Source organism: Drosophila persimilis, unplaced genomic scaffold (genome assembly GCF_003286085.1).
Source record: "Drosophila persimilis strain 14011-0111.01,24,50 unplaced genomic scaffold, DperRS2 tig00000124-arrow-pilon, whole genome shotgun sequence".
Classification (NCBI taxonomy): Eukaryota; Metazoa; Arthropoda; class Insecta; order Diptera; family Drosophilidae; genus Drosophila; species Drosophila persimilis.
In genome coordinates, this window is record NW_020825294.1 from 579,161 (window position 1) to 592,727 (window position 13,567).

Below are 13,567 nucleotides of genomic sequence, written 5' to 3' on the forward strand. Positions count from 1 at the left end.
AAAAATATTTGTTATCAAAGAAAACACACACAAGAGGAAAGGAAATTGATTTCAAGAAATATGAATAAATATTTTTGCCTAGAAATATTTTCAGGCCAAACTTTGCTTTGGTCAGTTTTCCCATTAGTTGTAGATGATTGTAGATTTTCCACATTTATTTTATTCTGTCATCCAGTCTTTTCACTTTCTTTTCAATTTTCTTAAAAGTATACTTCAGTTGTAATGGAAGTGCGGCGCGCAGATATTGTTCTGCTTGCAACCACCGCTGCAGCGGTGGCATCTTCCACTATACACAATGCATAATGGACAGACATCCACTGGCCACTTAAGCTGAAGGACTCTGCTCTGAAGGACTCTTGCTTATCCATGTTCTCCCTTCTCTGCCGTCTTTCGCTCTTCTATCAACAAATTCCAAATTGGTTTGCCCAGCAGTTTTGCATAAAGGCACTTGTGTGGGGCTGAGGGGGGGAGGGGGGACTCCGGGAAAAACTTTCAGTCTACAAATTGTTATCACAGTCTATTGGACCCAGGGACATCCGTTTCCCATTCCATTTAGATGTTCATCAAGTGTAAATTGTAAGCCAAAAATTAATAATGAATCGAGTGGCGGGCACAAAAACAAGAAAAGTCTGTTGCACTTGCAGCAGAATCGGAAGACGAGGAAGTTGCAGAAATTTGCGTAGCCCCCCACTGGCAAACTGGCGAAGAAATTCAAGTTAGCAGTCGGCCAGACCAGGCCAGGCCACAATGCCGAATGGCAACAAGAAAAGCACAACAATAAATAGCATTATGCTAATCCCAGGCCAAACAGAATGCGGCAAAGTAAAGAAAGGGAAGCCTTTTCGGGCACCAGCTGCCTTTCAGAGACCGGAATACGAATAATAATTACGAGGGAACACACAGAGAGAGACAGAGAGAGAGGAAGAGGGAGAGGCGGCCGAGAACTAACTAACTATTATTTACTAAAAAATACGCCAAAAGATAACCGCGGAGATACAGAGAGAGAAAAAAATGTTTAACGCCCAAGCAGCGGCAAAAAGAGATTCAGCGCGAACGTGACATGGCATAAGAAATAGGTATAAGTCCCCTCCGCACCGCTCCGCTGGAGCTCACTTCTCTTGAGCTTTGGAGGGAGATAATAAAGCTTAAACCCTCCCCAAATGAGCTTTGAATCCTCGCTGTGGGGGGAGGACGGAGGCTGCCGACTGGCTGGCAGGCAGATAAATTGGCCAGAGATAAGAGATCTTATCTTTTCTATAGCGAATAGTAATTAACAAAAGTACAAAACAAACTTAAATTAGTTAGGGACGAGAGCCAAGACTCTCGTACCCACGTACCCACGTACCCGAGCTCGTGGCCACGTTCACATGTGACTGGCAATATTCCGGTGCTGATTTTCCCATTGCACAACACCACAATATTGCTCCTGAAAAATCTTATAAACTTTACTGGCGGTATTTATTTCATTTATAAACTAATTTATTTTATTTGTTCATTTCTTTATCTAATTTACATATTTATTTCATTGATATATTTATTTAATTTATAGCTTTATTTATTTTATATATTTTTTTCAGTTATATTTATTAAATGTACATATATATTTATATGTTAAATTTATGCATACATTTCTTTTTTTATTTAATCTATATTTTTGTTCAAGTATAAATTTATTTAATTTGTATGTTTCCTTATTTTTTTTAATTTGTATATATTCACTTAATTTTTATATTTATTAAATGTATTTATTTATTAAATCTATATATTTATTTATTTATTAAATGTATATATTTATTTAATTTATTTAATTTATTTAATTTATTTATTTATTCAATTTAATTTATTTTTTTTTTTATTTATTTTTTTTTTATTTATTTTTTTTTTTTTTTATTTATATAATATTTTATTTCATTTTTGAAATAGTTGTTAGTTTATGTGAAATTTGTGCAGCAAATCAATGACCTACTTCCATTCGATGAATGTGTGCCCTAGAGGAACGGCAATCTATATACAGGATACGATAATTCTCAATAGAAAAACTCATTCATTTCAAATACTCATAAATATTTCAAATCTAAGAAATATCTCACAATTTTTTCCATATCTCATTCATTAATCGCATAAATTCCAATTAAATACGAACTTAATATAAAAATTTAAATCCGCCAAAAGAGGCGCATAATTCATTGTTAACCAAAAACCAGAAACAGAGGAACGGAGATCTGCAGAGGGTCTCACAGAGACAGACAGCGACACCGCAAGGAGCACTCGAGGGTTAGACATGTTAAATTGTCATAAGCCTTAAAAATTCCATTATGATTATTTACTCAAGTACCCCACAGCCGCAGCACAGGCCACAGGCCGCACGACTCCGGGCACAGGACACAGGACTCAGGACGCAGGACGCAGGGCCTCTGCCTTGCGAAGATGAACATAAAACACGAAACACAAACACAAACACAGATACAGGCGCAGACACAGATAGAGACACATGAATGTGGAGATAAGGAAACAAAGTTTTCTAAACGAATAAATCTGTTTGTCTTTGCTGCCAGGAGGACGACGACACACATACACACGTATGATGTATGTCCCTGTAAAAATTGTAAAATATTTTCAAACAGACACATAAACAAAGCTAATAAATGAGAACTTTTGCGCCGCGCGATACACACACAAGAACAGATCCCATTTTTACAAGGAAAAGGATAAGAGCGAGAGAGAGAGAGAGAGAGAAGGAGAAGGAGTCCAAAAACGGAATAACCAGCAGGAGAAACAGAAACAAATCGCTGCAGGATATGCAGACAAGACAAACAAGTCGTTGGAAAAACAGAAACAAAATGAAGAAAAACCTCGCGTCGAGCCGCAGAAGATTTTCCACATAAATATTTTCCCATTGCAGCGCCGCAGCAGCAGCACAAACGAAACGAAATGATATAAAGTGATACAAAAAAAAAGAAAGATATATATACTCGTATACGGAAAACAGTCGAAAAATGCGCCATTTATTTGTGTATTAAGTGATGATTTTTTGCGCTTTTCTGGCGGCCATTTTGTAAGAGCTGCAACAAAATGGCGGCCGCAAAAAAGCAAATTGCATTGCCTGATGAGTGTTAAGTGTGTGGGCGGGCCGGGCCGGGCGGTGGGGGTGGGGGTTATCTGATGTCAGAGCACAGCAATGACTGCAGTAGAGGGTATGCAAATATACCATGCAAATCATTCATTCACTGCATATCCATATAGGAGAAGTCCTTGTAAAATATCGTTTAATTGTCAGCAAAAAAGCAATCATCTTCATTTGTTTATACAATGAAAAAACGGAGTTTTATACAAAGTTTTGCCCACAATTTCTCCTCCAAGTAAATAAAAGTCGTGGAACTTCATTTATAGGATATTTGTATTTATATTAGGGCGTTGAGGTGCAATAACCATCAAGTGATAGACAGCCGAGGCCTATTACAAGCCGAGAGGCGCTGCCGCATGACGCCCCACTCGTAAGATCGAAAAGGTTTAGGTTCTTCTGAATACACGTTTTCCAGTCCCATATTCAGTTTCATTTCCGTTGTGCCTTATAGAGGGTATTTTCCAGCCGTGACCTCACAATGCCTACTCGTGTTTTCTTTGTGTTTTGTTCAGTTTTTGTTTTTTTGTTATATTTTTCTTGCTGTTTTTTTTTGTGTTGGTTTTATTTTTGAGTAATATGCGCAATGCATCAGGCTCAGACGCAGACCCGGGTCTCTGGCTGCCGTCGACATTGTTATTGTAGTTGTTTAAACACCACACACACACACACACACACAGCATACACACAGCATACACCACGAGTACACACTCTTGACATATTCGTGCTGTCTGCAGGGATTTGTGGCATTTAATTTTTGGTAGCCATTTACAAAACAGAACCCTAGGCCCCTCTAAGTCCTTGCACAACAGGAGGGGAAATGCTGTCCGACTGCACTGTGTAATGCAATTGCCAGATTCAGGAGGACCTGAACCTGCACCAGGACTTGGACCAGGCTGAGCCAGAGCCTGGGCGTGGCAGTGGCAGTGGCTGTGGCTCATTTTTCGTGAGCTCTTTTGTGTGTAGGGGAAAAATCATTTTAAATGCCAGGGCAACGTCTCTCTTTTGATGAGGATGCTTTTCCACCCGTAAAGTGTTTTATGTTTGCATTTTGCATAGGGCCTCTCACTAGAATTACCAGAATTTGTTTAGCTCTAAATTATTGCTGAGCATTCAGGCAAAACCTACGAGGAGCTGAGAAATGGGAGCAATCTGCAGGCGTAGCCATTAGTCACTGAATTATTTAGATGCTAGGAAGAGCATGTTCTTGATTATCGATAAATAATCGAATCGAATTCAAAATTTAATCGAATTTCATTGAAAAATTGCATATTTTTGATGAATAGATATTCTCAATAATCGATAAATAATCGCCTTTGTTTGAATGCACTCTTTTGATATTTTTTGCAATTCCTCAACTTTTTTTATTATCGAATTTCATTCAAAAAAATTTATAATTTATTTAATTATTAAATTTTTAAATGTTAGAAAGTGTATATTCCTGATTATCGATAAATAATCGCTGTCGTTTGAATGCGCTCTTTCGATAACCAAAATGTAATCGATTTAATTTCAAAAAATGGCATGCTTTTGTGGCATCTTCTATCCAAAAGCTCTATTACGTTCACTTAAATCTTTTATTGAGATCTCCACTCGATAGTTTGCCCCCCCACTCTCTGTCTCCCTCTCTCTGACTATCCCTGCCATTACAGTTTTGGGTTAAATTTTGCGTAAACACTTTTGAGGGCACTCGACTAATACACAGACGCTTACACCTGCTGCTCCTCCATGCTCGTGTGTCTGCGTGTGAGTGCGTATCTGTGGCGCTTTATCTAAACTAACAATCGGTGAAGAGGAACAAAAAGATACACGAGAGCCTGCTGCAAAGTGGATACTCGACTTGTACTCGTCGCATGCCACATGCCCCAACGTGTCATTCTAGCAGAAAGGATACCCTGTAACGACTGCCATAGAGAAAAGGATGGAATGGCGACAAACGATTTTATTCGGCATTAAAATACAAAGACAATAATTGGCTGTACAAATGTCCCCTAAACGAGAGGACACTATCGCAAGCTATCGATATATTCAGGGTATCTAGAGGGTATTCCCCGAAGCTCGGCTTTTATTTCGGGGTCTTTTTTCTCTATTTATTTGCCACCTACGCGCTTTGTTGACGTCATAATTAGAACGTAGCCGACACAGATGCACATGACTTGGAAAAACAAATTGCGCTGCACTTTTGCCACACTGCAGCCCCCCATACGCTTCTTGGGGGTCTAGGGGGGTTTCACCTGTGGAGATTTATGACACCAAATAACCCCATTTCGCAGAACAGAACAGAACAGAACAGCAAACACCTTGTCAACCCCTTCGTGTGCTAGATTTTTGTACATTTTCGTGCTACATTTTAATTTCTCTGCGTTGAGAAAATAGTGTGGGTGCTGGCTGATGCGGGGGGTGATGGGTGGTGGGCGGTGGGTGTGCTGGGAAAACTCATTAACTGTGCACGCTACTTGGCACCTTTTCTCCTCCATGCTCCTCCACCTTTCACTTCCTTCATTCCTTTCAATTTGTTTTCGCCTCTCTGTTGTCTCTCTCCCGCTCTGTGCTTTCTTTATTCTTCTTTTTCACTGCTCTTGCGCCTCACTCACATTCCATTTCCATTTCCATTTGTGGGCGAAGGTCGCTCAACTTGCGAGAGTATCTGCATAGCAAAAGCTGGGCTGGGCGCCTTAATAGCTGGGCGTGGCCCCATCCGCGTGTGTGTGTGGGTGTTTGTGTGTGTGCACACACACGATTGCACAATAAGCCGCTTTCAATAACTTGGCCAAGAAACGCGGGGAGATGGGTTCGGATGAGAGCAAGGGGACCTACATTAAATCGAGCACAAAATTTATGCCATCGAAATTGAAAAAATGCAAAACGAATGGGGGATGTATATTAGAAAATAATATAAAAAAAAAGAAAATTGGGCGACATAAAAAATAGGATATGGGACTAATATAATATACAAATTTATTTGCCTAATTTATTGCTAAAAACGTTTATTTTAAATTGTTTTTTTTTTTCTACGCGCAAAATGATAAATGATTTAAAACGTATTTCCATTAAAATTTGCGGCACATGAACATTAGAGGATTATGGGCCACGGGGATGTGCTTTGAATTCTCCAAAATTCCACCCAATAATCGTAGTACCTGTACCTAATGGAAACAGACAAATTGTTCGATCTCACTTCCTTTTTCTGAAAATATCTACGGTTTTCTTTATAAAAGTTTACCCCACGTTTACCCCATGGGAAGATATTAGCTCTTATCGCATAGCATCTGCGATTAACGATCTACGTTTTACGCTTCTACGATCCGCTCCGAGTGGGTCTCTCTCGTGAAGATCCAGTAAAGCTACAACAGTTTAATAGGCAAATGAAAAGAATAACGGACGACCAGCAATCCAGCGAAGATCGAAGCACAGAAGCACCATAAAATACATACACTGAGAATAATCTTGTAGTCAAATCATCAGTGGCAAACTGAAGCAAAGCAAAAATAATCTTAAAAACATAAATTTTAAATTCTCTTCCAGCATATATTTAAAAAATTAAATTTTTAAAAGAAAGAAAGTATGAAAAGATAATTCCATTAGGACTATATTACATATTAACGTATTTAATTAATTAATATAATATTAAATTATTAAATTTTAAAAATGTATGTTAAATATTCAATAATTAATATTTATTCTTAAACACTTATATTTTCTAAAAGTTGTTCTAAACCCTTTTAGAATTGTACTCAATAATTAATATTTAATCTTAAACTCGTATATTTTCTAAAAGTTATTAAAAACTTTAAACCCTCTCAAGTTGATTACTAATTTCTCTAATTTTTCCCTCCCTCTCTCTCTCTTCTCATTACAGAAATGACGAAACTTCCTAGCCGCAACAAAATTGTTTGATAAAAGTTTCTCCATAAATAACAAGAACTTTAATTTTTTTTTAACCAAAATTAAACATAAACTTTGTTGAGCAAAAAACAACAACAACAAAAATGGTTAAATAAAAAAAAGAAATCAATATATTTGCACTATTTAAAATCCCATAAGTAAATAAAAGATGCAGTAAATAAATTATAAATAATCCCCAGAACACAGCAAATATATATATTTAAAATCAAATCAAATAAAATAAATTAAGGAGAAAAACACACAGTCGCAGGGAAACCAAAACAACAACAAAAACAGCAACCTTCCCAATTTTTGAACATTGTAACCGACCGACAAAATAGGCAAACATTTACATAAATTTATGCAAAATAGAAAATGTTAAATTCCCACAACTCTGCAAACCAAATTACGCACAATAAAAATAATAATAGAAGCCACAAAAACAAAAACCAAAGCAACAGCCACAGCATCTGCATCCGCAACAGCAACAGCAACAGCAACAATAATAACAATAAAAGCCACAAAATGCATTTGAAAAGTGCAATAATAACAACATCAACGGCAAAGGCAACAACAGACACAACAGTAGAAACAACAACAACAGCCACAAAAATACTGAAGCATAAGTTAAGCAAATTGTATGGATACTACGGATACGGATACAGATACGGTTGGATGCAAGTCTTCCTACTACTGACACTCCACGTGATTGGTAATCAAAGTGCCTGGCAGGAGAATATACGACCAAAACTCTATGTGGAATTAGGTGAGTCTTTATAGATCTGTAATAACTATAATATATAAAAGACACAAACTACTATATTGAAACGAAAAATATTTAAAGAATTTCTCACTATTATTTAAAAAGATTTGAAGTCGTCGAGGTCTTGATATTCTATGAGCAAGGCGAGTGAGTCGGGGGTTGACGCAGGGGTCTTGCCCCCTAGCGAATATTTAAAATACTTATATGATGGGGGATTTAGCTTCTTTTCTGGTTGTAGGCAAGCCCTAAGACATGATTTTAATGGAATTTCGTTAGTATTCCATACCGGATATGATTGGGATTGTGAAATATCTGCCCTTTAAGAGTTATTTCTGGCTGAAACGATTTCGCTAGGGTTTCTTTTTAATAACTTTCTTGAATCGCAACATAAAATGTATTCCATTTTGATCAAATCTCTAGGTTGAATTTTATCTAGTACTTAACATTCTACCAATCACATATAAAATTTACATATTTATTGCAATTTCGTCTGCTCATAATCGAATTTATACTACGTCTTACATTGTGTGTCGTGTCAGATGTGGGATCTGTCAAAAGAGTGACTGTAGCCGTATCTGGAGCTCCTCCAATCATTGAAACGAGATTAAAACTACAGCAAATGTCAATTTAAATTATGACTAATAAAAGATGCAGACGTAAGGAGAGGCAGAGAGACCGAAAGAGAGAGAAAAACGAATCGAAGTCAACTGCCAAAAACTTTAATGACAATTTTCTATTTTTTATTTTTTTTCTCCTTCGTCCTCTTGTTTCTTGTGTGAGACTACAGAATGTAATTTGACACACACAGAGAGACATGCAGTGGATAGAGAGATGGCAGATGGTAGATGGTAGATGGTTACTTTCCTATATTCAAGTTTGACATTCAAAAACTTGCCCATCCATCCACCAGCTTGGGCTCTTCTCCTCGAAAAGTATCCACTTTTGTCAGGTGCTGCAGAAGAAGTTTGCCCGAGAAATGAAGCAATAACTTGTATAGAGGAGAGAGCAGGAGACAGTGTGTCCCGGGATCTACGGAGACATGGCTACTAATGCACACACACACACACGTAGATAGTTTTTGAGATATATCCACAGACATCCACACGTTTTGCTATCTTAACTATAAATAACAAAAATTCCAGGCAAGACATTATTTGCATAAAAGTGGCGAAGCTTTCAGGAGTGCTGCCTGGCTGCTGGCTGCCAGCAGCTATTCCTACCACTGCTGAATGTCCTGCGTGTGTGCCTGTGTGTGTGTGTGTGTGTGTACGACTCCTTGCGACATCATCATCATCGTCATCGCCAGGAGTAACGTCGTTGCATATGCAAATTTTTACTTGATTTTTTTGTTCGTTTCGTTTTGTTTTTTGGGCTAAAAAGTTGGACGACTCACGTAGGTTGAACCTCCTATGTATCTAATGTGTGTGTACATAGTGCCAGATACATATGTATCTGCAGTGGAGTTTGTTGCAAGATGAAGCAGAAAAAGTGTGGAAGTTGCCAGCAGCAGCAGCAGCAGCTGAAGTTTTGACGAGGAAGAACAACTAAATGTTAAAAATATCTTTTGCACGCTTCAGAAATTACGTTATTAAACGTGCATTTGGCACACACTTAAATCTGAGGAACAACAAACATGCTGGCACTTTCTTTGGTGTAGTTTTGAAAGCTCCCCCCAGAGGATACACATTTTAGAGGCATTCTTCCAGCCAGGAAGTCGTACAAATGAATGGGTTACCTTTTTCCCAAGAAAATGGTTCCAGAAACTGCCACGTGTGCAAATGAAACAAAATTACACCTCGATAAGAAATGATGGCAACCCATAAGGTGGTACCCCTGCCAAAAAAATAGGAGATATGTCAAACTTCATAAGCTCTGCAGGGCTAAAGGTAATTTCCCGCTTTGATAAAACGATCCAATTTTCATTATACTCAATATCTCATTAGGAAAGAAGAATTTCATTTCATCGTGGCACCATCTGTTGCCCTGAACTCTGAGCGGAATGAAACGTTTTTATTATTAGTTTAGCTCTCTCAAAATCAACTCCGAGTATAATCTGTGAAACGAACCCGTTCGTGCCACGCCCTCGAGAGCACTGCTAAACCAATTACTTAGCTTCGTTCCGCTCCCAAGGACCACCAGGGACATCGCGCACGTGTTAAAGTTCATTTAAAATCCATCAGGGAGCAGAAGCAGAGGAGAAAATGGGAGAATTCATCGTAAAAAAGCGTTCTCCAAACGGGGTTGGACGGACACCCCATAGCAGAAGGGTGACGATATCATCTTGGAGGGGCCACTCGTGCATAACAGGAAAATAAGGTTAATGGGGAAATTATGAGTGCGCCAAATGAGAGGGGAGGCTGGAGAGCAGTATCGTAGGGGTAATGCCATTCATATGCCATTTTCCATTGTGTTGGTCAAAAAAAAGAAAGAAAAAAACAAACATCAGGCATCTCCGCAGGGTTGCCCATAAAATATTACAACCCTGCGTGCCGTGCAGAGTTGCATTTGACAGCCGCAAGTGGTTGTCATTAGAGGAGCTGCGACAAAACGGTCATTTAAATGCACTCTTCTTCTGCTGCTGCTGCTGCCACTTCAGCTTCGTATTCTTTCATCTTGCCCCTGCCTCGAAGTGGGCGGCGCAACACTTGCTGCAAAATTACGTCTATCAAGTGGGCGCGGCTGTTGAGGGGGCCAACGGCAGTTAATGTTGATCGTTTTGTGGCACTCTCTTGCGTTGCATCCTGCACACTCACACACACACATACACACTGTAAAAAATGCCCGCCCCCGCCTTTCCTCTATGTAATTTTTGTGGACATTTTGTGAAATGTTTCTTATGCTTATTTCTGGATACGTGCAAGGACTTTCTGATTACATCACAGGCAGGCAATCAGGAAAAGTAGAGTGCATGCCCCGGGATGCTGGAGGGGGAGATAAAACGAGACATCGCTTGGGGAGAAGCCATCGAAAGAGTATCTCTGCGCAGTTTCAGATATTTAAAGGAGCAAGTGCTACGAGATGTGATGGAGGAATGGAATCGTACTTCAAACACTCTGAAATATAACCCCATCGTATTATGTGATATGTGAACTCCAAAGTTCGAGGACAACTGCATCACAGATTACTGCCATTCGAGTCATTCGAAATATTCGAAGCACTCGAAGCGTTCAAAGAGCTCGAAACGTTACAAGTTTTCACTCGATCTTACAGCAGTAGGCCTCGCCTCTGTCTTCCGAAACATTAATCTAACAGTCACTGGCTAGAACTTCTCATAGCTCCAAAAGAAAACAAAATGAGTAAATTATCTTGGCTCGACTTGGACTTAATAAATTCCTTCACTCCAGTCGAGTGTGGCACCACCATCATGGCGGCCGAGTTTGACGGTGGCGTGGTGCTGGGTGCTGATTCCCGCACCACCGCTGGGGGCCATGTGGCCAATCGAATCACGGACAAAGTGACTCGGATCACGGATAACGTCTACTGCTGCCGCAGTGGCTCTGCGGCGGACACCCAGGAGCTCTCTGAGGTGGTCTCGAATTTGATGTGGCATCGCGAGATGCACACGGGGGAGAAGACCCTAGTGCGCGACGTGGCCGCGGAGTTCCGGGACAAGTGCTACAACGGTCGCACATACCTGTATGCCGGCATCATTGTGGGTGGCTGGGACGATCTGCACGGGGCCCAGGTGTACAACATTGCGCTGGGCGGCATGATGATGCGCGAACAGTTGAGCTATGGCGGATCTGGATCCATATACATTAGTGGCATGCTCCGGGACGGCTACCGTCCGAACATGGAGAAAGAGGAGTTGGTGCTGCTTTTCAGGTCGGCCCTCAAACAGGCCATCCATCACGATTCCTTCTCCGGGGGAGTATCGCGCATCGCGATCATCACCAAGGAAGGCATCGAGCGACGGGTGTACTACAACACCAGCACTGGCAAGGCTCAGGCCACAGGCACTGATGTCCTCTTGGGCTGTGGCGAGACCAAGAAGCCACGCAAGTCTTAAGTCATAAATAAATATAATCCTCCAACGTAGCTAATCGTACTAAGGTGTTAGCTAATAGGGAACAGTGGAATGGGAGAACTGTGGAACACACCTTTTTCCCACTTGAGCTTCCTTGAGGAATGTCCAATCCTCAAGGTCTTTCTTTCTTTCTTTATTGGCATCTTCCGCGCAATTGAACCACCCATTCCGGAGTAAATGTCTTGGCCGCCAGATGTTGACCAGAGTTGCCACCATCGAGTTTAAATTACACGAACTTCCGTTTTCAGCCAATTACGCGGTGATGGGGTGATGGTAGAGGGGGGGTGAGGCGAGGCGAACAGTTACTTCCTGTGGCATGGGGAGCTGGGGATGTCCAAGTCCAAGTCACCTAAAAATAGTTTTGCCTCGAGTCCGCGTCGCATCGCGTCGTCCCATCCCGACCGTTCCGACCGTCCCGACCCGTCATTAAAACTGTCTGCAACGTGTTGGAACAGCAAACATAACTGTTAATTGCCATTTGTGTGCGGAGTCTCCTCCAGTGGCGGAGGCTCCACTCCACATCGACTCGATTCCGCTACGTCGCGGGGTCTCATTTTCATATTTCGCCGCATGCGCCTCATTACAATTTAATTCAGAATGTAATTGCAGACGTTGAGTGGAATGGTGGTATGGGAATGGGTGGGCTGGCGAGGAATGGAGATGGTGGCGAGGAATGGAGGCAACCACCGACTTGGCAAAAGTTTTCTTACAGTTTTGTGCCACTTGACACGCGCCTCGCATAATTTCCACACGTCTTATGTGCCACAAAAACTCCAATCCTCGCATATGTACACTGCTCTCTCTCTCTCTTTCTATTCCCCCCAGTCATTGTCTCTGCATTTCCATATGCATATTTTTTGGCAGTCGCTGTCGGAAAGGGCGGAAATGCGACAACTAAAAAAAGTATATAAATTCCCCCTTGTAACATCGGTGGCTTTTGTTCTCCCTAAAAACTCCCTACGCCCTGCCCCTGCCCCTGTCGCTGTCTCTTTGTTTCCTCTTCACTTGTCTCCATCTGGATTTACATACTACTTTGATTCCATTTATATTTCTGTTAAGTAAATTGTGAATGTGAATGTGAATTGATAATCGCAGTTGTCGCCCGTTTTGGCTTTGTCTATATTTAGTTTTGTTGAAAAATATTGTGAGAGTATGTGAGATGCATAATTAAAGCGATGATAGTGTACTTCCAGATAAAGGCAATCATTCATACGAATTCTGAACAAAAGAAGAGGAATATTCATTGATGGTAAAGGTATTCCTTTTGACTTCCATATGTTCCAGATTTTCTAATTGTTTCAATGGTTCCACTGTTCCAATGGGCATCACTGTTCTTGGATCAAAAAATTTCCTATAAACGAATGGACACTCATTCGTTTCACATTCGAAAAACAGAGACCCTTTCCCACAGAGATTGTAGACTTTTTACAATGAAATAAGCCCCAAAATACGATAAATAATCCCCACACTCCTTTAAAGCCTCCTTAAGGCCCATTTTCAAATACAATTAATATCAGGAAATGCTGCGCTTAGTTTTCTTCAGTCTCTGGGCTCAGTTTTAAATGGAGAGGAACATTTGGCCATGTAATTTGAAATGGGAATTACAAATCACTGGGATGTGCTTTAAGCACAAAAAATAAAAGGAGCAAAAGAGAGAGAGAGAGGGAGAGGCAGAGGCAGAGAGCAAAGTAAATCCAAAAGGCACACCCAATCAATTATATAGACAGCAATTTTTACAGCCCCCACTGGGCAATGTCGTTCATCCAGTCCC

At 40.4% G+C, this 13,567-nt stretch overlaps 1 protein-coding gene and 1 pseudogene across 2 annotated transcripts in view; both read left to right on the plus strand.

Moving 5' to 3' along the window:
• The first annotated feature begins 7,488 nt into the window (after positions 1-7,488).
• LOC6593889 (semaphorin-1A) overlaps positions 7,489-13,567 on the plus strand; it is a 121,783-nt gene continuing 115,704 nt past the window's right edge. For both annotated transcript variants that reach the window (XM_026987918.1, XM_002019148.2), the window contains exon 1: positions 7,489-7,772. In XM_026987918.1, the coding sequence (XP_026843719.1) occupies positions 7,532-7,772 (241 nt within the window). In that variant the 5' untranslated portion in view covers positions 7,489-7,531. The remainder of the gene's footprint in view (positions 7,773-13,567) is intronic.
• Positions 11,062-11,796, plus strand: LOC113565569 (annotated as a pseudogene).